This window comes from Dama dama, chromosome 25 (assembly GCF_033118175.1).
Source record: "Dama dama isolate Ldn47 chromosome 25, ASM3311817v1, whole genome shotgun sequence".
NCBI lineage: Eukaryota > Metazoa > Chordata > Mammalia > Artiodactyla > Cervidae > Dama > Dama dama.
The window spans coordinates 16,266,465-16,293,554 of NC_083705.1; the positions used below are offsets into that span (position 1 = coordinate 16,266,465).

The 27,090-nt window shown below is 41.7% G+C and overlaps 1 protein-coding gene across 10 annotated transcripts in view; it reads right to left on the reverse strand.

Moving 5' to 3' along the window:
- ARHGEF28 (Rho guanine nucleotide exchange factor 28) overlaps nt 1-27,090 on the reverse strand; it is a 323,435-nt gene that overhangs the window by 193,545 nt on the left and 102,800 nt on the right. For all 10 annotated transcript variants that reach the window (XR_009690541.1, XR_009690540.1, XM_061129550.1 and 7 more), the window contains exon 3: nt 3,175-3,322. Coding sequence is in view for 8 of the 10 variants with exons in the window: in XM_061129550.1 (XP_060985533.1) it covers nt 3,175-3,322 (148 nt within the window). In the remaining 2 variants the exon portion in view is untranslated. The remainder of the gene's footprint in view (nt 1-3,174; nt 3,323-27,090) is intronic.

Sequence of the window (27,090 nt, forward strand, 5' to 3'; positions counted from 1 at the left end):
CACTGCCAAGCCAGTGGGTCCAAACGAACACTGACCCCATCTTCTTCCAGGGACTCCAATTTCAAGCTAACTTTTATGAGCTCTGACCATTTTAGCGCCTGTTCTCTTGTCATTACTTCCCTGGTAGTTCAGTCAGTAAAGAATCTGCTTGCAGTGCAGGAGACCCGGGTTCGATCCCTGGGTGGGGAAGATCCCCTGGAGAAAGAAATGGCAAACCATTCCAGAATCCTTGCCTGGAAAATCCCATAGACAAAGGAGCCTGGTGAGCTGCAGTTCATGGGGCTGCAAAGAGTCAGGCACGGCTGAGCGTCTAATACTAACACGCCTATCACTGCTATTTGGCACAACTTCATCATGTACTTCTAACCCAACCGTCAAATTCAAGTTTGTTGTCTTAAAGACCTTTGTCCTTTTCTGTTCTGGCATTTCCTTCTGAGCCACATGTTTTTATATATTTATTTAGGTGATCATTTTATAAGGCAGCACCATAAAGTTACACAAGTTTACCCTAATTCCTCAGTGTCCTTTTGAACGTTGAGTAGGGTGGGTAAACACTAATCCACAGAAACATTATAAATAATGTTCACTGCCCCACGGCCACATCTGAGAAGAGCCTCTCTGTTCTGCAGGTGTTCTTAATGCTTCTGCTACTGGGTGGTCACCTAACCCTGCTACTTCCCCCTCCTCCTTACACTCTTCCTTCATCTTACCAAGGTTATGAACTTCTCCCCAGTATGTTTTTATGTTGTCCTTGGCAGAATTTCCAGGAATTACTGCCATCTAACTTCTGTGACTATGATAGTCACAGCTGGACAGAAGAAGGGTTAACATTCAGCCACCACTGACCCCCAAGCAAACGACGAATGGGTGTAGATCACCCTTGTTCTGCCTTATTCTCCAAAGCCTTTCCCCAGGAGTTATGCTGCCAGGCTTCAAGGAACAAGAGCATCCTGGGTGTACCAGGCAGGAACTACTGCCATTTTCTCACCATTGTCTCTTTAAAGTGGTCCCGGGGTACAAACACAGAATGCAGCTCCCGCCACCAGACTAAATGTGTCTAGTATATACTATAGAAATCTGTTGTACATACTTCAGAAAGGTACCCTTGCAAAGCTATATCCAGGAAAATTTAAGATTCAGAAACAGAAACTATCCTTTGCCTGCAAGCAATTTGTTAAACTCAAGGTATGAATGCTCCCTTCTAAGCAGGCCACAATATACTCAAAAAAATGTTCTTTAACACACAAGGAATGGGGAGAATGTTCACCCCTACATGCAAGTTTAAGAAAAAAATTAAAATGTTGATGTTAGGAGTAGCACTTCTGTTATTATTTTTATTCTTTCTCTACATAAGAAGCTTGATTAAAAAGGAGAAAAACCAAGAAAAGAGGGCCACGCCAAATGCAGCAAAAACATCAACACAAGTGTCTAGGCAAAAGGGGAGAGGCAAAAGAGACTGACAGTCAGTATAATTCTGTGCCATTAATGTGGTTTGACTTTTTTTTTTCTTATGAGGATGGGAGTTGCCAGGCTCAAGATAGGAGAGCTTAAAATTGCCCAAAGTCCCAGAAGCTGCACAGTAGATTGATTCGGTGATCAAACCCAATGAGGTCTGCAACGTGTTTGTATGTGTGTTTGCAAGTTTACTTCCTTCTTCCCACATGCAACAGATATCCTACAGAAGCACTTAAAACATTTTATTTTTTTAAAAAATGAAGCCAGTCTTACCTATTAAAAAAACTGAAGAGTCCCTAGATGATATAATTTAAAGGGGTCTTAAAGACCCACAGTTGAAATCAACCAATCAACAAACAAGACAACCAACAAAAACTCTCCTTTCCTGCCGGTAAATGACGCCTTAACTGCACCTTTAGATTAGCGCTTGCTGTCAGATGCACAACACACACCTACTGAAAATACAAAAGAACTGTCCCTAAGGAGGGCTGTTAGCTCGTAACTTGTCATCTGTCACTGTGCTACTTGAAGACATTTGGGAGAACTACAGGTTTCAGAGTGTGAATGGTGGTGGGATGAGAAAGTTCTGGAGCCTGCAATCCAACAAGGAAACATCTGGATGGACAGGATGCCGAGTAAGGAACCCCAGCCACCCCAGGGAGCGAAGCAGAGAGAGGCTGCTGGACCGACCACACGAGAACGAGGAAGACGGAACTACGATATGAGATAACCCAGTGTGAGTACACACAGACACACACACAAACACAGACACACACACACACACATACACACAAACACAGACACACACACACAGACAAAAACACAGACACACACACACACACACAGATACAGACACACACAAAGACAGACACACACACACAGACACACACACACACAAACACAGACACAGATATAGACACACACAGACACAGACACACACACACAGACACAGACACACACACACACACACAGACACACACACACACAGACACACACACACGCAGACACAGACACACACATACACACAGACACACAGGCAGACAGACACACACGCAGACACACACACACACAGACACACACACACACACAGACAGACACACACACGGGCACACACACAGAGATACACACACACACACGGGCACACACAGAGACACACACACACACAGATACACACACACGGGCACACACACACAGATACAGACACACACACACAGACACAGACACACACAGACACACACACACATGCAGACACACACACAGACACACACACACAGATACAGACACACACACACAGACACACACAGAGACACACACACAGACACACACACACACAGACACACACACACACATGCAGACACAGACACAGACACACACACACACACACAGATACACACACACACATGGGCACACACACACATAGACACACACACACACACAGAGACACACATGGGCACACACACAGACAGACACAGACACACAGACACACACAGACACACACAGAGATATAGACACACACAGACAAAGACACAGACACACACAGAGACACACACACACACACACACGCAGACACACACACACACAGACAGATACACACACACACACACACGGGCACACACAGACACACATACAGACACAGACACACACACACAGACACAGGAACACACACACACAGACACACACACACAGACACACATACACATACACACACGTGCGCCTCACCTGGAATGCTGGACTGGAGAACATTATCCTCTGTGCGCTCTGCAATCACGATGTGTCTCTGATGAGATCCATTATAAATAAAGTAAAACTCAGCATCTTTAGGAAGATAAACATTTTTGCCAAACTTTGCGCAGACCGTCATCTGCCCCTGAAAAATGAACAAGTCACAGCATCATCACATTTCCTTGTCCTGGCTCTAAGAAACCACAATAAGAAGGGCCCCAGGCCAAAACAGGGTCCTTTGTTATGTTCACTTCACCGGGGCAAGCCCAAATATCATGAATCCTTCCTCCCAACAACAGCATTTTGGACCTCAGGGAGATGCTTTCTGATCTATTTATGTATGCGTGTCAGAGCTGGTTTGTTCTGTTTCAAAAGTGAAGAAGTTAGGGCACAGAAAAAAATATTTCTATTGATTAGATGATACTTGGTTGTTCTTCACTTTCTTTGAATTCCTACCTGAGGAGCGTACTGCTTGTATTTATGTTTTTCTGCACCTGCGATACCACCATAGTATAAAACTTCAAAACAATTATTCTTAGCTGGGGCCTATATACTAGACCAAAGCAGCTTATGAGAACTTTGAGTTTCCTCAAGCACTGCCAAATAAATAGCCCTATGCGATCCAACAGTTGGCATGCCCTTTCTCACCACTGTTGGTCTTCTCTGAGGGATTTCCAGGTCCACTTTCTCACCCAGCCTGGCCTCACACCTTCTATAGAAAAGCTTCCGGCTGGCACCAATCCCTGCTAAATACCCAGGGTCCAAGGAGAGGAGCTGCCACCCTGGGTCACTGAGGCATCCTCTGAGGAAGGAAGGAAGGAAGGGCAGAAGGAAGGAAGGAAGGATAGAAGTCATGTCAGAAGCAGGCAGCAGGCGAGCACTCCCCAGTATATTAGCATCCAGGGGTGGTGTGGGGCGGTCAACTAGTGCTACAGCCCAAATACCAGGGATGGATAAGCCTGCTGGATTGCCAAGGATTCAGGACACTCCCTCTCCTCAAATACAAAAAGGCAGTACAAAGGGGGCCTCCAGGGAGCGGGCACACACCACCCCGCTTGTGGGAGTGGCTGGGAAATAGAAACCAAGAGGTAGAGGGCTCCAGGGCTGAGTCCAGCGTGGAGAAGGATGTGGGCTTTTGTGCACCTGCCCAACAAAAACAAAACAACCCTTCCAGAGTTCTTCATCCTGTGACAGGAGAAAAAGTGAAGACAAAAGGCCCCCACCGTCTCCCTCACATCTGTTAGCCTCTGATGGATATCAATCAGCATGATATTCCATAGGATATAAAGAGGTAGACCAGTCAGGACCAAAAACAAAATCAGTGTGGACTTCATCTTTCCAGTAACTACATGGTTATTCTGGCTAAAATTTTTAAATAAACAGACTATGTCTTCCCAGTGGTTTGCAATGCACCATACATACAAAACATCATCTTGAATCATAAATAAGAATAAACACAAACTGTGGCGTTCAGGGGAAAAAACCACCAGTTCCCTATTTTGAATTATCCTTAATCTGCCCGTGAGCAGGCTCATGAGCAGCATGTAAGCACATGCGCACCTGCACACACACATATATACACACAATCAATAGAAAATAACATGCCAAGGAAAATCTACCATGCAATAGTTTAAAAAAAAAAAAGTTCAGGAAGAGGATCTGAAAAGCAAAAAACAATAACAACTGTCTGACAAGACAGACAGAGGAAACTTAGATGAAATTTCATTTCCTAAAAAAGGAAGACCAGTTTGCTTTAGTCATGTTCCTGGTTTCTAAAGAGACTGCTAATTACCCACAGACAAAATCTAAACTGACACGTTGGTGATATTTTTTTTTAATGTTGGAAAATAAACTGTACCAACAGATCAAAGGTTTTCACAGATCAAAAGCATATCTAATCTATATCTGTTCAAAACAACAATCAGATTACATTTTATTTGGTTAGGTGAACCAGGACTATGCCTAACGAAAGAGTTTAACTGCAACCCTTTTCAATGCAATACAGCCCCAAACAGTAGAGTTTTACAGTTCAATTATGCCTCCCTTTCAAGACCACACCATGCTTTACATTGGTCAAAGAAGATAAGAAACAGGTGAGAAATAAGATGCAGCCATTAAGGAGATGTCCAGAAGTCCTAGCATTAAGAATAACATTCAACAAGAAAGAGAGTCTCTTATTTGCTAATCACATCAGAAAGATGTCGTGAAGAATATTAGGGGAGGAGGAGGGAGGAAGTGATACAGAAACCATCAAAGAGACCCAGTGAGACAGAAGGGGGTGGCAGGAGAGGAAGACAGGGAAAGAAAATAGGAAAGGACGAGAACATTTCACCCAGAAAAGTTAAGTAAAGTTCAAAAGAGATTTAGATAAAGCTACAAAGGAGACCAGCAGGAGGAAAGAGACTCTGAAAATGTGCTGAGGAACAAGTAAGCCTAACCAATCAGCCACAGGTGACAGTCTATGCCTGACAGTGAGGACTTCCTAACCACTGTGGCCATTCAAAATCTGCTTTTCCCAAAAGGCCATTTTATTAATGGCAAACATAAATTCCAATGTACAGATTACCAGTGTGTCTCCATCACTTCCCCATCTGGACTCAATTGCATCCTTTGTTTTAGGCAATTGAAAACTAGAAACTTTTGTAAGTGAATGCTGGCATCAATATCAGAATCATTCTGCTTCTACACAGAAAAAAGACAAATGTTATCACCTGTTAATTCACTCTATCCCAAATAAAATTTTAAAAACTCAACTATTTTGCTGAAACTTCTGGAAACACCAGGAGGCTTAAGAGGCAAAATTATTTTCCCAAATTAATCTATAGATTTAATACACTCCAATTAAAACCAAAACTAAATTTGTCAAATGAAAATCAACAAACTTACTCCAAAGTTCATGTGGAAGGATAAATACACAAGACTGGAAACAAAAGTTTTGGGAAAGAGAATAAGGTTTGAGCTGGGTTGAGGGCATCAGAACTTGCCCCTGCCATGGTAATTATGTAACAATGAAGGAAGGTGGCATTTCAAATCAGTGGGGAAAGAATGCACTACTCAGTAAACCATTTTGGAACAGTAACTATCTATTAGGGGCAAAAACATCCTTCACATCAAATAGTTAAATTCTCAATTAACTCAATGTTCAACACAATCCATAAGTGCATAAAATTAGAAAACTGTCTTAAATTTTTCATTTTTGAACAAAATAACAAAGATATATAAATTTCATCTATACTAACACCACCCTAATTTATCAAACTTTAAAAATTTTTCCTATTTCCATCCAATCTTTGTTCAATGCACAGCTAATTATTACATAGTTATACTCATGGCATAAATACACATATGGTTGTACTTTTCTCCTATCCAAAGTATTTTTCTATGTTGCTACAATTTTGGCACCATTTTTAATTGCATTCCATCAAGTTGTCTGATGTTTCCTAATTTACTTAACCATTCCTCTATTGTACATTAAGGGTATTTCCAGCTTTTTAACATTATAAAAAAATACTACATTAAGTACTTTCATGCCTGTTGTTTTTATTTCTTTAAATTACTTTTTTAGAGTAGAATTCCAGAAATGAGGCCAAGAATGGACACAATTGTCACAATGTGTGTGATCGCTTTCCAAAAACGTATCAACTTTTAAATCAATACATGTATGTGCATGGCTGAGTCCCTTCCCTGTTCACCTGAAGCTTTCACAACATTAATCAGCTACACCCCAATACAAAATAAAAAGTTAAAAAATACACCAATTCTCGTCATCACCTGTACTAGTCAAGATTATTTTTATTCCAACTTTGCCAAAACTTCCTTTTTTATTATTCCCTAAGTAACCAGATAAACAGCTTCTCGCTGATTTAATTCATATTTTTTTCCCACTGCTGCTGCAATTTATTGGCCACTTTTATCAAAGCCTATATTGATAGTTGCCTGATTAAATCTTGATTTAAAGAATCTTAGTCTTCTCTCTTCTATTTATCTAAGTTCACCTTTGCCTTGAAAGAAAGTGATATTGCTCAGTCATGTCCAACTCTTTGCGACCCCATGGAATGTAGCCTGCCAAGCTCCTCTGTCAATGGAATTTTCCAGGGAAGAATACTGGAGTGGGTAGCCATTCCGTTCTCCAGGGGATCTTCCGAACCCAATGAACAAACCCAGGTCTCCCACATTGAAGGCAGATTCTTTACCCTCTGAGCCACAGGGAAGCTCAAGAAAACTGGAGGGGATAGCCTATCCCATCTCCAGGAGACCTTCCTGACCCAGGGATCAAACTGGGATCTCCTGCATTGCAGGCAAATTCTTTACCAGCTGAGCTACCAGGGAAGCCCCTACCTTTGCCTTAGTCAGGTCAAAATCTTCACTTTTGCAAATGAAAAAGTTGAAAGCAACATCACAACCATCCCCTTTCTCCTATTACCTTCTCATGCCCAAACCAAAAGCACTAGAGTACTCCCGTAAAACCACTAAAGGTCAGGTAATATGGAAAACAGGAGTAATAAAAGTAAGGCAGAAAACCTTAACTAAGTCTAACCACCCTAAATATCTCTCAGTATAAGCACAGACCCAAAAAATTAATTAAACCAACACTTTTTTTTTTTTTTTTTTAACCATCAAGCATCCCCCTGGAGAAATTCTACTTGTAAAACTCATCAATAATGCTCACGATCAAGTCTTCTGCTGAAATGCTATGACATCTGTGTATTTCTTCTCAAAGGAACCAAAGAGGTAGAAAATGTTTTTATTACCATCTTAAAGTATTTCTTCCAACTCTCTTAACTCATCTTCCAATGGCATTTAAGAAGAAAATGGACAGTGACACTGATGTGCATATTCTAAATATTTTTCATTAATCTATAATGGGCTCTAAGTCAAGTTCTCTAATACCCTGAATAACTTGGTGGCTATATTATCTTAATCTGAGCATTAGGTATTCCTGTATGAATGTTCTCCCTCCCTCTTTCCCTTTCCTCTCTCACCCTCTATAGACAGCACACCTGTGTATACTTTGTTAATAAGTGTCACCTGCTGGACAACAACCTTAACTATCCACTTTCTGAACCACCTGGCCCCACAGAGAATAGACAAATGTATAGATTCAAATGATGACAAAGAGAATGAAGTGTGCAAGCATATACCGTTTTACAGTGAGGTTTCTTTAATCCGGGTCTACAGGAAGAGTCTATCTGGGCTTCAGGTGGTCTGAGAAACTAAAAATTATTAGCAAAACTGTTTATCCGCATGTGCATGCAGTTTTCTAGGGGTTCCCAGGTGGCGCTAGTGGTAAAGAATCCGCCTGCCAATGCATGAGTCTTAAGAGCGTGAGTTTGATCCCTGGGGCAGGAAGGTCCCCTGGAGGAGGGCATGGCAACCCATTCCAGTATTCTTGCCTGGAGAACCCCCTCAGAGAGAAGAGTCTGGTGGGCTGCCATCCACAAGGCTGTAAAGAGTCAGACATGACTAAAGCAACTTAGCACTGAGTCCAGTTTTCTAAGGAACAGTTTACAGTTTTCATCACATTCTCAAAGGCATTCAAAGATTCCAAAAATGTTAAGAATGCTAGCTTTTATAGTAACAAACAAAAATGGGAATTTAAAAATGCTTTTTACTGATAATTGTCACCTTTTAATATGACAGTAAGACTGTGGTTTTCTAAGGTGTTCTAGTATTCTACACAGACTTTATATGGGATAATTTTTAATAGAAGCACAATGAAGGTGTTAACTGATATGTCAAATATTACAATGAATGTTTCCTAATACATGCCATTAAAATCATAATCATAATATAAACAACACATTCTATCAAATTTGATTCTGTTTTTAATATTTGAAACTTGTCCTCTTTACAGTAACAACAAAAATAGTAATTTACCCAGAGACTTCTCTGCAGAGAAAAGTGTGTTAAATGTTTTAAGATCCTTAAAAAAATACACTTTAAAGAGATACATTGTCCCATGCCATAGGTAAATGAATAAAAGTACAGATACTAGTTAGAATCAACACCAATAGGATTTCAGAGCCAGATTAACAGTATTGGATTTCTTCTTTTCTGCCTCACCCCAAGTTATACGATCTTTACATTCCTTAAGAAAAATTTCAAAGAAAGTGCTATGGGCAAAAAGTCTCATTTCTAATTACTGTGTTCAGCTGAAGTACTTCTTTAAACAAAGTTTGAAAAAGGAAAACTGATTTCCTATATACTGTGTGTACATATTATATATAAATGCACATCTATACACATACATAGATAGCATATTAAAAAGCAGAGGCATTACTTTGCCAACAAAGGTCCATCTAGTCAAGGCTATGGTTTTTCCAGTGGTCATGTATGGATGTGAGAGTTGGACTGTGAAGAAAGCTGAGAGCCGAAGAATTGATGCTTTTGAACTGTGGTGTTGGAGTAGACTCTTGACAGTCCCTTGGACTGCAAGGAGATCCAACCAGTCCATCCTAAAGGAGATCAGCCCTGGGTATTCATTAGAAGGACTGATGCTGAAGCTGAAACTCCAATACTTTGGCCACCTCATGAAGAATTGACTCATCGGAAAAGACCCTGATGCTGGGAGGGATTGGGGGCAGGAGGAGAAGGGGACGACAGAAGATGAGATGGCTGGATGGCATCAGCGACTCGATGGACAGGAGTTTGAGTAAACTCTGGGAATTTGTGATGGAAAGGGAGGCCTGGCGTGCTGCGATTCATGGGGTCTCAAGGAGTCGGACACGACTGAGCGACTGAACTGAACTGATACACATACATTTATTATTTTTTATGTGAACAGTACTCCTCAATTTATTAAGTGATTTCTTGTGTATTTTCTCATCTCATTCCCACAGAAATGCCTGGGAAGTGTTACCATGATCTTTATTTTATAAATGAGAACACTGATACTATCAGGCCCAGCATATGGCAAAGCCACAAATCAAATCTAGATCTTCCTGTTTCAGGCCCAACACACTTTCCTCCCCAATGAGTCCCTGTACAAACAGCAAGTGCTCAGGTATTAATTGACCTATCTACACCTTTCACTTAACATTTATTTTATACTGAATATAAGGATTCTCATCCTGAAACCCATGGGTAGACATGGTGTGGAGAGAGAATGGGATGTAGGAGAAATGTTCCTTAATGCCCATGAAGAATATGCTTCATACAGCTTTAAGCATTCACCTGGGACAGTAGAAGTCTGTCTTTTAACCAGAGAGTCCTCGGAAGGTAAGGGAGCTTATGATTCCAAAAGGTTAAGGACCACTGATTTAAAGCATGTTTGAAGTGACTTCCCTGGTGCTCCAGTGGTTGAGACCTCTGTCTTCCCAATGCAGGAGGTGTGGGTTCGATTCCTGGTTGGGGAATTAAATCCCACATGACTTGTGATATGGCCAAAAAATTAAGCATGCAGGGAACCCAAAGCTGGTGCTCTGTGACAGCCTAGAGGGGTGGGATGGGGAGGGAGGTGGCAGGGAGGTGTATGAGGGAGGGCCCTCTTATGCCTGTGACCAATTCATGTTGACGTATGGCAGAAACTATGACTGTATTGTAAAGAGATTATCCTCCAATTAAAAATTAAATTAAATTTTAAAAATAAGTAAAATATGCTTAAAGCATCTTTTTCTAATTTACTGTTTAAGTGAAGGATAATTGCTTTAAAGAATTGTGTTGATTTCTGCCAAACATCAACATGAATCAGTCATAGATATACATATGTCCCCTCCCTCTTGACCCTCCCTCCCACCTCTAGGTTGTTACAGAGCCCTGATTTGAGTTCCCTGAGTCCTATAGCTAATTCCCACTGGCTATCTATTTTACATGTGGTCATGTAAGTTTCTGTTACTGTCTCCCTACATCCCACCCTTTCCTTTCTCCACACCCCCCACCCCCTGCCCCGGGTCCATAAGTCTGTTCTTTAGGTCTGTGTCTCCATTGCTGCCCTGCAAATAATTTCATCAGTACCATCTTTCTACATTCCATATACATGCATTAATATATATTTGTTTTTCTTTCTGACTGACTTCACTCTGTATAATTAAAGCATCTTTTGCATAGCGTAAAAATATCAAGATCACTAAAATTTATCGTCCAAACCAAATCTAAGTCAATAAAATCCAGTTAAATATGAATTGAATTGGTTAAGTCCAGGGGGAAATATCAGACTGTCATTTTTTTAAGACAGGCTAAACCAATATGAGCTAAAAGACTCACAAGACATTTCTTCAGAATTAGCTTTTGGGGTAGAAATGGCTTTTTTCTCCCAACAGGATGAAATAGAGCAGGATAGGCTAACATTCTTGCTGATAACAAGAAAACAAAGATGGAAAAATTAAAAGTAATATTCTTAAAAGCATCAGAAAACTATGGAAATGTGAATAAAATGTAATTAAAACTCTGGAGAGGGCAGAACCATTCTGAGAAGTTATAGAAGCTAGAAGAGAATGGAATGACATCTTTAAAGTAGTAAAAGAAGTTGATGACCTAAAATTCCATACCTAACAAAAACATTCTTAAAAATGAAGTTGAAATTAACTGTTTAAGACAAATACTGAGGGAATTCCCTGTCAGCACTAAAAGAATTATTACTAAAACAACATATTCAAGTAAAAGTAAAATGATCTCAAATAGAAACGTGAAAATACAAGAGGCAGTGAGGCACAATGATGTGAGTAAATATAATTAATACCTAATGTACAAAATAATAATTATAATGTCACGGAGTTTTAAATATTTGTACAACTACAATATCTGACTATAGTAACACAAAAGGGAAGTAGAATTAGAGTATCTAAGAGTTTTGGGAAAGCATTAAAAGTAACAACTTACTATATAATATGTCAAATCTACTACTAACAGAATGGGAAAGAATGTATAGTTAACAAGTTATAGAGTAAAAATGAAATAAAAAATAATCAAAAACATAAGATAGGAGAAATTAAGAATGTAAAACATGTCAAATAGAGTTATATGATAGATATAAATCCAATTGTATCAGCAATTTTAATATGAACAGACTAACTGATCCCAATACAATGCTGAGACAGTTAAGTATGGGTTTTCAAAAACAAGAACAATTCAAGAACAGTAACTATATGCTGCTTACAAGAGATACACTGTAAAAATAAAGCAGAAAGTTTAAGTAAAAAGAAACATTATGTAACACAAACCAAAAGGAAGCTAATATAGCCAAAGCAATATCGAAGTAGTTTTTAAATCAAGACATATTACTAGAGAAAGAGGAACGTTTCATCATAAAGTGTAAGCTAAACAAGCTGATACAGTACTAAATCCATATGCATCTAATAAATAGCTTCAAAATATATAAAAGAAAAAATATCAAATCCAAAAAGGAGAAATTGAAAAATCCATAATCACAATGGGAAACTTTAACATGCCTTTCTCAATAGTGACAGAACAGACAAAATTGACAAGGAAATAAACATGAATTACACAATCACCAGATTACTTAATCAAAAGGAATAACTGCCATAAATTAAATGTATATAGCAATATTTATTTTAAAAGGCATCCATTATCCAAACCTCTGCATTATACTCAGTTAAACACAAACATAAAAAATTCTTGAAGATTTTCCCACTTGATGAAATGATTCACCACTACAGAATTAAAATAGCCTTTGTTTCTGTAACACAGCTGACTTGAGTAAAAAACAATTCATGACGACGGTCAGAAAATGACTCCAGATTTCTCACAAGGCCAGAAGCAGGCTTTAAAAAGTTGCTTAGCTTACTTCCTTTTAACATCACTAACTTATTCACAGATTCCATAAAAACACAGAACTCCTAGAAATTGAAAACAAATAACTGATACTTCAAGTAGATCATAGTAGGAAATATACTGGGTTGGATATAATAATACTTAAGAGTATAATCGCTACCCTTCCATTATCAATATTTCTTGAGGACTAAATGTCCTGCCCTTGGTTCCAAAATAATCAACTGAAAAAAATTAAGAATGAAACAAAATACTGCTTAATAGCTGGATATCAGTGGGGGTTTTAGTCAATAATCAACTAAGCATGAGTTATCGCTGAGACAGCCACCCGATGCTAATTCTGCCCAACTCCGCATTGAGGAAAATCCAATAAGTTGCTTAAGAATGATATCGCCCAGCTCTTCTCTATACCTATCAGACATACCTGGGCCATGGAATACTGTAAAACATGTCAACACGTGCAGAGAAAAATGACAAGGATGCTGCAGGGACACAGAAACCATGCTGCCATATGGCAGAACAATTAAAGGAACTGGGACTGTTTTGCCAAAGGAGAAAAGACTCATGAGTAAGCGGTCACCGTCACAAATACCAGGGTCTGCCATGCAGACAAGCGGTTAGACATGTTCTGCAGGCCCCAGGGGAGAAGCCTAAAACAATGGAGGGAAAGACAGGGCACAGAGTTCAGCTCTACAGCGAGAGCCTTCTAAGGATCAGAGATGTCCGAAGATGACATGAATGACTTCATCTTAGGAGGAATAAGCACTAGCGGAAGATGGAGACTTTGATTTGTGTTTTTCCTTTGCTTATTTGTTTATTCTAAGAGAATGAGGCTATTTAGGCTTCAAAGTCTAAAGTTGATAACACCGTGAATATAATTCTACATTACCAGCGTCAATATGAAAAAAATGGGAGGTCTAGATAAGTGGTGATTGGGATTTGCTTATTTAATTTCTCCCATATTCTTTCGCTTTGGTTTATTTCTTAGCTCCTTGGATTGATGTTTAGTTTATATTTTTCATTCTCTGAATTGGTGGTTTTCAAACTGACATCAGGGGAACCACAGATTTTAACAGAGGAAGGTTGAGACTTTGCAAATATTCCTTTTAAATTTCATTTTGGAAACTATGTTTTCAGTTACATTTATATCTAAAAATATTTAATTCACTTAAATGTATTATTTACCAAATTTTGATACACTGGAGATGATTTGTACTCCTAGGCTAAGTCATTGTTCTAACTGAATTAACAAATGTAATAAATTCAAAGAATACATTTATAATAAAAGTTTGTATCAAGTTTATACATTCTCCAAAATACTTTGTGTGGGGAAAAAAAAAGATTCCTCCTTCAAAAAAAAAGGTTCAACACCATCTATTTAGGGTCTCTAAGGCTGCTCTGACTCTAGGACACCCTCTATTATCCAGTCTGTGTTGAAAAATAAAGTCCTGTTAGCTCATTTTGCATTTCAGAGCTCAAGCTTTATATTCACAACAATAAACACTATGACTCATCAATTCAGACTCAGGTTGAACCCAGGCAGACAGTAAGCTCACACAGTTATTTCTAACATTTGAAGTCTACAGATTCATGTCAAACCAAGTGGTGCCTAAAAGTCAGCGTAGGTCTGCTGATAGCATTGAACACACCATTCCAAAGACTACCAGGAATACAAGGAAACAGAAGTCTCTGTAAATTGATTTCTCCTAGACAAAGAACTGCGACACACCATCTGCATTCTTATTTCAGGGTAAGCCACGGAGCTCCTGCACTCCACAGGAAGTCCCTCTCAGGAGGGCACAAAGGAAAGGCCCTCTCATCTGGCCAGCTACACCAAGACCCCTCTCCCCAATGCACACAGGCACACACTCATGCACACACTCATACACACACACACACAGGCCCTTCTTAAATAAGAACACAGAAGATCCTGCCAAGTAATGCCCCATGTAAAATAAAAGAATCAGAACCCTGAAGCATAGATTCTGAAACTTACAAAATATACAGCTGAAAGAAACTTACCTGGATCAAAACCCTGCTTTTACCAGTGACATGAGGAAACTGAAGGCCCACCATGATAGGCGACCTGTTCTGGGTCCCATCACATAGCAGACCCAGGGTTAGAGCCCATGTCTTCACTCTCCTTCCAATCCTCTTCTCATTGCTCCAAGCTACAACTGCCAGGCCCTAAGTCAATCCTACTCCTTTCCCAAAGGACTGGGAAGAATCTTTATGGAAACAAGTCAGAATCAGAAGCAAACTCCCCCAAAGTTCCCCAGTCCCCAAGACATCCATATCCTTCCATCCTCTTGTCTCTCCTCTTCCTAGACCTCCATCACCTCTGCTCAACCTCGGAGTGCTCTCAGGGCCCATGGCTCTTCTTCTGACTCTTTTCCTTCTCAAATCAGAACCAATGCAGGTAAAAGTCGGCTCAGTCACAAGATGGGAAACATGACACCACAGAAACCAGAGAAGCAGGACAGTGAGGAAAGAGTGTCCAGAGATCAAGGTCAGCCTCAGAATGATCATTCTGAGGATCATTCTGAAGAATGTATGGGTGGCAAGAAAAGGACTGAAAACGAGGGCTCAGTGGAGAGAGAAAGGATAAAACAGCTGCTGCTGCTGCTAAGTCGCTTCAGTCGTGTCCGACTCTGTGCGACCCCATAGACGGCAGCCCACCAGGCTCCCCCGTCCCTGGGATTCTCCAGGCAAGAACACTGGAGTGGGTTGCCATTTCCTTCTCCAAAACAGCAGCAGCAGAGGGCTGAGGCATGATAACAATGGCAAGAGGACAAACAGCTAGAAAAACAAAGCACCGTGGAATGTAACTGAAACAGGAATAGGGCAAGAAAGATGGATAATAGATAAATCAAAATAAGCAGAAGAGACACAAATATCCACCCTCCCAGAAACTGCAATGTGGAAACACTTTTGTAAAAAGAAGGGAGGTAGGGGGAAGGACCTGAATTTCCACACCTACAAAGAACATTTCATCTGATCAAAATCAAGAACTAAGGGCAGGGACTTCCCTGAAGGTCCAATAGTTAAGACTCTGCACTCCCACTGCAGGGGCACAGGTTCAATCCTTGGTCGGGAACTAAGATCCCACATCCCACATGGCACATAGCGCAGACAAAAAATAGACTATTAAATAAGAATATTATTTTAAAAAAAGAACTGGAGGCAAAAGAAACAGTACAGAATGTGCACTTTTGTGACACATCACAGGCAGGAGGGTGTGTCTTCAAACTCCTCACATCCAGCTACCTGCCACAACCCCACTGTAGTAATTCTGCCTTTCCTGCGTCATGGGCAACAGTGCAGGAGGAAGGGGAGGATGCCCTGAGAGAGTCCTTCCTCATTCTCCCTTTAGAATTGACAATGGCTTTGGAATTCAGGAGCCCCTTTTTCTGGCCTTGTCCTTTTTTGCTCCTTAAGAGTCTCTTTGAATCCTCAGGTCAACTTCTCAGGGTTCTTAACCGGTGAAAAATAGGACCTAGATCCAAGACTTCCAGATGCTGACTTCACAAGAGGTACCATTCAGTCAAAAGTCAACTGGAGTCTGCTCCCTGTTCCTAACTTGGCACAGAGTGTAGTAAGACGGTACCACATTTGGGGCCAGCACATGGAGAACCAATCCAAAACGGCCGAGCACGCATTAACCTTGTTACGAATTACACTTTCCATCTCCTCAGTGCTTCTCCATTCACAAAGTGTTTGCGTATGCTGTCCCACTTGAACCTCACAATCTCCAGAGACACACACAGGTCAGAGACTGGCCCATGGGTCCCCAGGTAGCCAAAACCAGCCCCTATGTCTCCCCACATATCCATGCTTCATTCCAGGTATGTACTGAGTGTCTGCTAAGTGTTGTGGCTAAAACAAACCATCTATCCCATCATCCTAGTCTGGAGACAGACAGAATGATCAAATAATTAAGCCTCTGATATATGTGAGTGATTCAGAAGACCTGATAAAAATAAGGTGGGGGTAAAGAGATGTTTTACATAGGTCAGTAGGACAAACCCTCTGCTGAGGTGATGTTCTAATAGCTGAATAGAGTAAGAGACTGAGCCCTGTGGATGTGAAAGACCATGTGAGGTTGAGAGACCAGCAAGTGGCCTAGAGTGTTTGGAAAACAGCAAGGAAACCTGTCGGTTGAAGCAGAAGAGAAGGGAAATGGGAGGCAAGGTCAGGGGTAAGAGAAGGCCACTGTAAGGACTTGGGTCTTAACTCTGCAGTGGGAAGCCATTGCACTATTTTGGGTAGAAAGGTGACAAGATCTGAATTTTATGTTAAAAGGATCACTCTGGCAGCTATGTTGGAACTAGACCATGATGAGACAAGGGTGGAATCAGGGGGGCCCACTGCAGGAACCCAGGCAAGAAGTGATTAGCATTTCTTGCCCTACCATGGCGGTTCTGCCGAGAGGAGGTCCACGCGCCCAGGAGACTACATCTTTACTCAGCTCTGCTTCTCACTGACTGCAGAAGCCCCCACAGCCGGTGCCATGAGGAAGACGGGGCCACAGGGTACAAACGGACACTTTCCAGCATGGGAAAGTAGGCAGGTGTTCCAGGGCCCTTGTGAAAATGCTTTGAGGAAACCCTGGCCCTTCTTTCCATTTATATAGGGACACGGAAGGATGATGGATGGCTGGAAGGAAGAAAGAGCTTCCATTTACCCCTCTGCTGGCATTTCTCAGTAGCAATTTACAAATTCAGATGATCAAAGAGTGAAAGTAAAAGTCGCTCAGTCATGTCTGACTCTTTGCAACCCCATGGACTACACAGTCCACGGAATTCTCCAGGCCAGAATACTGGAGTGGGTAACCTTTCTCTTCTCCAGGGGATCTTCCCAACCCAGGGATCGAACCCAGGTCTCCTGCATTGCAGGCAGATTCTTGACCAGCTGAGCCACAAGGGAAGCCTGATCAAATAGTACTTATGGTCAAATGTCTTTTCAACCTAAACATGAAACAGCTCTGACCATCCTCTAATTCTAACCCTAACCTCTGTGGTATATAAACTTCTGTTTCTTCACAGCATCAACCATAGACATTCAATAGACAAATATAATCTAATATGCTTTACAAACCTTATTGTGACAGATGCCTATCTTCAGATACTTTACCACTGTCAAACTCCCCACCATAAAGATGTTACTGAAGTCATCTCAGGGAAAAGAGAGTTCATTATAACTCACAGTGAATATGAAATTTCTCACTTCTGGACATGAAAATTCAATGTGAAAATAAGAGTATTTATCAATTTATTCACTGAGATTCTTAAGAAACCATAAGGATAAAAATGGCCATCATAGGATCTTTTGTGTCTTAATTTATGGTAGCACCAGGCACCATGTTATGCGAATTACTTCATGAAGTCCTTACCACCATCCTCTGAGGCAGAAACCATCAGCCCCATTTCACAGATGAGGAACCTGAGGCTTTCCGAGGTAAAGTACTTTGACCACAGGGATCTGGAGGTTCAGGGGCAGAACCAGGAGTCAAACCCATCTCTGCTACATGGACTCTGCTTCCCTCCTAAGTCCCGGCACATCCCGCCACCATGCTCAGTACTGCATGCCCTGGAAGCAGCGACTGGCCCACTGCACGGACTGATGGTCTCCCCAGACAACTCAGCGGGGTCTTAACACATTACATGTGAATGCTGCTGCTGCTGCTAAGTCACTGCAGTCATGACCGACTCTGTGGAACCTCATACACGGCAGCCCAACAGGCTCCTCCGTCCCTGGGACTCTCCAGGCAAGAACACTCGATTGGGTTGCCATTTCCGTCTCCAATGCATGAAAGTGAAAAGTGAAACTAAAGTCGCTCAGTCACCTCTGACTCGTCGCAACCGCATGGACTGCAGTCCACCAGGCTCCTCCGTCCACGGGAAATTCCAGGCAAGAGTACTGGAGTGGGGTGCCATTGCCTTCTCCACATATGAATGCACTCTGAGTATCTACTTAGAGGAAAAGACTCTTGTTCAAAGAACATGAATATTGTGACCATTTCAGAATCATTTTATTCTCTCTTCTCCTCTCATTCAACAAATAGCTGATGTGTGCCAGGCACAGATGGTAGGAAGAAGACAAAACCCGATCGTGACCTTCAGCAAGCTCACAGCCTGCTAGGCAGAGAAAAGCTTCCACGCATACACGTTAGTGCAGGACCCCACGCAGAATGGGGGTGGGAGGAGCCAGTTCCACCTGCAACACTGGGAAAGACCTCCCAAAGGATGAAAGGACCATGTCAAAGGAAGGGAATTCTGAATATAAAGACGGGGTGTGGAACAGTTCTTGGGGAATTTTGGCTTGCTGTGGCCAGGCAGTAACAGCGGAGGTGGGGAAGAGGGCCCGAGGGGAAGCTGGACATGGAGGCAGAGGCCAGCTCATGGACAACTTGGGGCACAGGGGCTCACTGGAGGGATTCTGAGCAGGGGAGGGATGCAAGCAGATCTGCCGCTTGACCTAGAGGGCAGAGTCACACCAGAAAGGACACTGTGGAGGCTGGCCTTTCTCGGAGTACAGTCTCTTTCAGAGTACCCTACTGTTCCGTCATTTCTACAGAGTACATAAGATAACGCTAGAAGCTAGAAAACATGGGCTTGGATCAACATGACTGACCTTGTAGACAAGAGACGCTGGTCTGGATCTCCGTCCACATCGCACTGCTTTAGACCAGCGGTCCCCAACCTTTGTGGCACCAGGGACTGGTTCTGTGGAAGACAATTTTTCCTTGGACGAGCGGGGGTGGGGATGGTTTGAGGATGATTCAAGTGCATTATATTTACTGTGCACTTTATGTCTATTATTATTAAACCAGCTCCACCTCAGATCATCAGGCATTAGATCCCGGAGGCTGGGGACCCCTGCTCCAGAGTAAAGAAGGCAAAGATTGACTGTGAGGCCTCTATGGTTAAAGCAGACCTGGGTTTCGATCTCAGCGGCCTCAGCTACTTAAACCATGAAATAGGGATAAATACAGAACCGACCTGTCACATGTGACAGTCAGGACTAAGTGAAGCCACATATGTTGATACATGTCCACCAGCTAACACTTTTTTTTCCTTTTTTTTTAATTTATTTGTTTCAATTGGAGGCTAATTACAATATTGTAGTGGGTTTTGCCATACATTCACATGAATCAGCCATGGGTGTACATGTGTTCCCCACCCTGACCCTCCCTCCCACCTCCCTCCCCATCCCATCCCTCTGGGTCATCCCAGTGCACCAGCCCTGAGCACCCTGTCTCATGCATCAAACCTGGCGCAGCGATCTATTTCACATATGGTAATATACATGTTTCAATGCTATTCTCTCAGATCATCCCACCCTCGCCTTCTCCCACAGAGTCCAAAAGTCTGTTCTTTACATCTGTGTCTCTTTTGCTGTCTCACATACAGGGTCATCGTTACCATCTTTCTAAATTCCATATATATGCATTAGTATACCATATTGGTGTTTTTCTTTCTGACTTACTTCACTCTGTATAATAGGCTCCAGTTTCATCCATGTCATTAGAACTGATTTAAATGTATTCTTTTCAACGGCTGAGTAATATTCCATTGTGTGTATGTACCACAGTTTTCTTACCTATTCGTCTGCTGATGGACGTCTAGGTTGCTTCCATGCCCTGGCTATTATAAACAGTGCTGCGATGAACATTGGGGTGCACGTGTCTCTTTCAGATCTGGTTTCCTCGGTGTGTATGCCCAGCAGTGGGATTGCTGGGTCATATGGCAGTTCTATTTCCAGTTTTTTAAGGAATCTCCACACTGTTCTCCATAGTGGCTGTACTAGTTTGCATTCCCACCAACAGTGTAAGAGGGTTCCCTTTTCTCCACACCCTCTCCAAGATTTATTGCTTGTAGACTTTTTGATAGCAGCCATTCTAACCGGCGTGAGATGGTACCTCATTGTGGCTTTGATTTGCATTTCTCTGATAATGAGTGATGTTGAGCATCTTTTCATGTGTTTTTTAGCCATCTGTATGTCTTCTTTGGAGAAATGTCTATTTAGTTCTTTGGCCCATTTTTTGATTGGATCGTTTATTTTTCTGGAATTGAACTGCAGGAGCTACTTGTATATTTTTGAGATTAATTCTTTGTCAGTTGCTTCGTTTGCTATTATTTTCTCCCATTCTGAAGGCTGTCTTTTCACCTTGCTTATAGTTTCCTTCGTTGGGCAAAAGCTTTTAAGTTTAATTAGGTCCAATTTATTTATTTTTGTTTTTATTTCCATTACTCTGGGAGGTGGGTCATAGAGGATCCTGCTGTGATTTATGTCCGAGAGTGTTTTGCCTATGTTTTCCTCTAGGAGTTTTATAGTTTCTGGTCTTACATTTAGATCTTTAATCCATTTTGAGTTTATTTTTGTGTATGGTGTTAGAAAGTGTTCTAGTTTCATTCTTTTACAAGTGGTTGACCAGTCTTCCCAGCACCACTTGTTAAAGAGGTTGTCTTTTTTCCATTGTATATCCTTGCCTCCTTTGTCAAAGATAAGGCCAGGTGGCCTTAAGTGCTTACACTTAAATGCTTAATTTATTACACTTAAGTGCTTAATAAATAAATTGTTCATGCTGTGCTTAGTCACTCAGTCATGTCTGACTCTTTGCAACCTCATGGACTGTAGCCCACCGGGCTCCTCCGTCCATGGGATTCTCTAGGCAAGAATACTGGAGTGGGTTGCCATGCCTTCCTCCAGGGGATCTTCCTGACCCAGGAATCGAACTTGTATCTCTTACATCTCCTGCGTTGGCAGGTGGGTTCTTTACCACTGTGCCACCTGGGAAGCCCAATTAAAAAACTAGCTGTTAATATAATAGTACCAAAAATATTATCTGTTAGTATTCTTTGTTATTGAAGAAACATTTCTTGAATACCTACTGTATGCCAAACACTTTCCCCCATCTAGGGGTACAGTGTCCTCATTTCTGCAGATTAGGATATTGTGCCCAAAAGGCTAAATTATTCGACCAAACTTAGTATGACTCTCTCAAATTCCTCTTAGAGCCAGCAACAGGAGCTAAAGAAATAAATGTATAGAGGTAAAATAAGCACTATATACCCATCAAAAAGATTTTACATTTTAAAACTGAAAATTCTCTCTACTTCAAAATAGCCTTCCCTCTAAACTGTTGCAGGGGGAGAAAACTAGAGGTATTTTAATCCAGAAGATAATTCACTCCAACAGTTTGGCCAAGTTGCATCAGTGATCACACTCTTCGGGACCTGGTTGTTACTGCCGTCTGTCTGTGCCCAGCCTCCCCAGGGGCTCAGTGGGAAAGAACCCTGCAGTGCAGGACGGTCTGTCTACAAGTAAACAAACAGAGCACTCATTTCCAAGGACTGTAACCGAATATCTGGCAAACTCTGGGTCCCGTGGGACCTAGATTTACCCTTGTCACTGACGATCATTTTTCATCCAAGTCTAGGCAATATCTTAATGCACGGATACTGCCTAGACCTGTAAAGAAGAAGAGTCATTTCTTACTGTTTGTTGTTTCCATTTTGATCTTTCATATACCACTTTCTTCCTAATCCAAAGTAAGATAGCTTCATACTTCATTCACCAAGTATTAAGCCCTTATTTGTACATTCCACCCTGTTCTAGGAACAAGGGAGGCAGCAGTGAAGTGAGCAATTCCCTCATCTCATGGTTTAGAGTTTTCTGCGGGGAAGACACAATCAATATGAAAATATCATCAGATAATGCTGAGTGCCACTCAGAAAATTTAAAACAGAATGATAGCAAGGACCTAGAGAGTTATTTTAGATCAGATAGTCAAGAAGGCCTTTGAGAGGCAGGGCATGGAAGCTAAGATTTGAATCGCAAGATTTGCTGGGTGTTTTTCATGAAAGAGGAGAAAGCACTGAGAATGGAGGAAAAGGGAAGGAAACAAAAAAGGTCAGTGAAAAAAACCAATCTGTTGGAAACAATCAATGAGGGCTCTGTCCCCAGGCCCAAACACAGGTCTGAGAAGACAGGGAGCTACTCCAGAGCCTCACTCTAGCGATAGGGAAGTCGAAAGTAAACCTGGCCCCTGGAAGCTCACTGCTGTAACACAATGAAAGTGCATTTCTTGCTCACGTAACAGCCTCACTCAGAGACTGCTGCTTGGGTGGCTTTCCTCCAGGCAGCTTTCCAGGGACCCAGGCTCCTGCCACCTTGCAGCTCTGCCATCTGCAACACTTGGCTGCCAAGTGACCTGCTCCATCCCAGCTGGAAGGAGAAAAGAATATGGGCCTCCACAGCTGTCCAGGCCTGAGGCTGGAGCCCATCTCCTGCCCCGTTGCACTCGCAAGGCCTCAGCTACCAAGTGCAACTAGAAAATACGGTATAGCTGTGTGTCCAAGAGAAGGCTTGGTTATTGGCTTAATCTCTGCCATAGGCTCTGGCATAATGAGTGATTCCTAGAGAATATCTAAGAGCTAAGAGTGTCACTAAATCCTAAACTCAGTTTAATGAAAATTGAATAATACTACCCTTCAAAAAAAAAAAATCTGAGAGAGGCAAGAGTTAGGGATTAGGACTTCCCTAATTAAGAATTAGGGAACTTCCCTAACAGTTAAGAATCCACCTTGCAATGCAAAGGATGCAAGGTCGATCCCTGGTCGGAGAACTAAGATCCCACATGACTTGGAGTTACTAAGTCCATGAGCCGAAACTACTGAGCCCATGAGCCGAAACTACTGAAGCCCAGGCATTCTGGAGCTCACGAGCCACAACTGCTGAGCCCACACACCACAACTAGGGAGTCTGAGTGGCTACTTTCAAAAGCATATTCTGCCTGCCCAGACTGTCTGCCTGAGTGTCTTTCTCTCTCACACACACACATACATATTTTCTGTCAACAATTTTACCCCAAACGCAGCGCCAAAAGTTATACTTCTGCAAGTGTCCCTTAATTCAGGGGGGAAAAAAAAAGTTGGGAGAAAACAGCTTCATCAATAAAGAATTGTTTACATAATAAAGGAAAACTGCACTGTTTTAAATGTTGTTCCAAATGATAAAAAGAGATTTCTGACACCCAACAGTAAATCATGCCACTTGGTATCATCCCCAAAGTACAGCATGCACAACTAACAGATGTGGAGTTTCCCAGAGGTTCACGGCTTCATAATTTACCTGTCAGAGAGGTACAACACTAATTCTCTCCCTTTATAAACAACAGTTCAAAGAGGAGCTGGCTGGCCATGTGGTAACCAGGGGCTCCCTCAGCACTGACGCATGACCACACAGAAACCCGCAGGCCACTCCGCTGATGTGCCGGTGTCCTCACTGCTTCCGCAATATTCCGTGAGATCCTCTCTGAAACATTCTTCAACAGCCAAGCAAAGCATCCCCCCAAGACGTATGATGATCTGTGTTTTTAAAGACACCTGTCTAACTGAAGAAACCCTTCAATTACAGTAAGCCCTGAAGTTATCTCATTCCTAACAGGATAGACGGACTGCAGTTTTGGTTTTCTTTAAAGTTTGTAGCTCTTAACCCCCATGCCCTAATGCCCCTTCCCATCCCACCTCCCCGGTAAACACTTAAGTTTGTTCTCTTTATACATGGACGGACTCTGTTTTTAAATGGTTATACCCTCCTTCCAAATTACTTCTTGACCATATACAGAAGGCACACGTAATGCTCCCTCAGTAAACATGTTCCCAGTGGCCACAGACATGAAAGCATTCCCACTGAAACTCAGTTTGCTAAATTTTGAGCCTATGGAGCACAGAGTTGCTAAAAATGGATTATTCTCATCACAGAGAACATCAAGAGCTTTCTACATTTCTGGATAAGAGATAAGAGATGTTTTGTTTTAAAGCGTCAAGGCAATGAAGAGGGAAAAATTAAGAGTTTCAACCCATTATTACAATAAAAACAGCCCAGTCAAATCACACAGACTGCTTCAAAGACATCTAAGATGTTGGTCTTTAACTGTTTGATTAAAGACTCAATACCACCAATACAGTATACTAACACATATATATGGAATTTAGAAAGATGGTAATGATGACCCTATGTCCGAGACAGCGAAAGAGACACAGATGTAAAGAACAGACTTTTGGACTCTGAGGGAGAAGGCGAGGGTGGGATGATCTGAGAGAATAGCATTGAAACGTGTATATTATCACATGTGAAACAGATCGCCAGTCCAGGTTCGATGCACGAGACGAGTGCTCAGGGCTGGTGCACTGGGATGACCCAGAGGGATGGGAGGGGGAGGGAGGTGGGGGGAGTTCAGGGTGGGGGACACATGTGCACCCATGGCTGATTCGTGTCAATGTGTGGCAAAAACCACCACAATATTGTAAAGTAATTAGCCTCCAATTAAAATAAAATTAAAAAAAAAGACTCAATACAGACTAAAAGACCAAGAGATTCTAAATAGGTGATTAATTTTTAGGGTAACCTCAAGAATCAATTTCTCTTTATAATATCTAAAGTTTTAAACCACTAAAAACATCCATCTTTTAAGATATTCCTCTTCATGGCAGATACTTTAACCTGTACTAATTGGGGTAGCATCCATTAAAAAGTCAGTACTGGAATGTGTGTATATAAATATGTGAATATTTATATGTAGAATTTATATATATAAATATATTCATATATTTATATAGTCATTATATATAATTTATATATATTAAACATATATGTATAATTTATATACATACAATTATATGTATGTATATATAAATGTGTGAATATAAATCCATTAGAATGTGTGTTCTGAGAAAAAATATTTTCATTTCCTTTATTATGCCTAAAAGGTACTTATGGATGCCAGGTAACTTTGGAATCCAGCAAGGCGAGCAGGATGTACACCGTACACCACTGTTAGGAAACACATTTAATCCTTACAATAACATTACAAGGTAGGTTTTGGAACTCCCCATCTTATAAATGAAGGAAGTAAGAGGACAAGTTACAAGGTCACAGCTGGGATCTGACTACACGTCTACCTACTGCTCGCTATTTCAAGATCAAAACAGCTGTTATTACATGGATGGTTCACAGGTATTCACATACCCTTAAAAAGACAGGTGCCCAACTTATGAAGTTCCTCTTTGAAACTACAACAACAAAAAAAATCAGTCCACACAATTTGGGCGAAACTGGCTGCTTACCGCCACGTGCTCACCTTACTGAGGACAGGAAAGTACCTGGCTCCGTATCAGAGAACAGCAGCTCACTGACCTGTGACCGGCGGCCAGGCAAACGAGAAGCTGAACACCTCCTGACCGTGTGCCGAAATAAACCGTGAGGCTGTAATGAAGGACGCTAATCAAAGGATGACAATCTAAATGACTTTTAGAAACAGGAAACGTGGAGAATGAAAATTTTCCAATAGTCACTCAGACAAGAAGATCCAGCCAGCTACTCTGAATGTTTAGCTCACTTTGCTAGTAGATCGCTAGTGTGAATATGGAAGTTCCTTAGAGCAGCATCTGTAGACGGTCCTCCTTTACCCCCGGGGTCAGTACTGTGCAGGGTCATCCTCATCATTAGAGTATCATATACCACCACCCTCCACTCTTCTGCCAAGCCTGGTTCTAACTTCTTTCAACACGTCAACTCATGTGGCCCCACAACAAGCCTTCGAGGTAGGGGTTCCAGCAGGATCCCAATTTGACAAATGAGGAGACTGAGCAGGAGTCCTTAGATAACTTACCTGAGGTCACACAGCTAGTGAGGAGGCTGAGCCAGGCAGTCTCTCCACCTCATGGCCAAGTCCTCAAACAGATGCTGTTCTGCATGCTGGCAACCCCTACCTGCTCCTCCCTTGAGGCCAAGACATGCCTCTAGGGGCACATAATTGAGGGTCAGTCCCACCAGGTTGCAGTGATACTTATGAAGCCCTATATGATGTTCAGGAATTTCTGCTATTTCCTAATTTTCTGCTCATCTTTTCTTCTCCAGTTCTCTGACTACACCTTGAACTGCTATAAAACTCACATTTTAACACAAAGCACTATACTCTTCCTTTGCTTCTTTTGTTCCTGTTGACACACCTCTGGTCAACCATCCTGTATCAAACTATTCCTTTAAAACACAAGTAAAATGGTGGGAAGAATAGCCAGAGAAAACAAGATTTGCAGAACACACTTAACCCAGAGTCGTTTGGCAGCTCCCTCCCTGACTGGTATCAGGACTTCCCAGTGTGAACCTTCCCACCCCCCC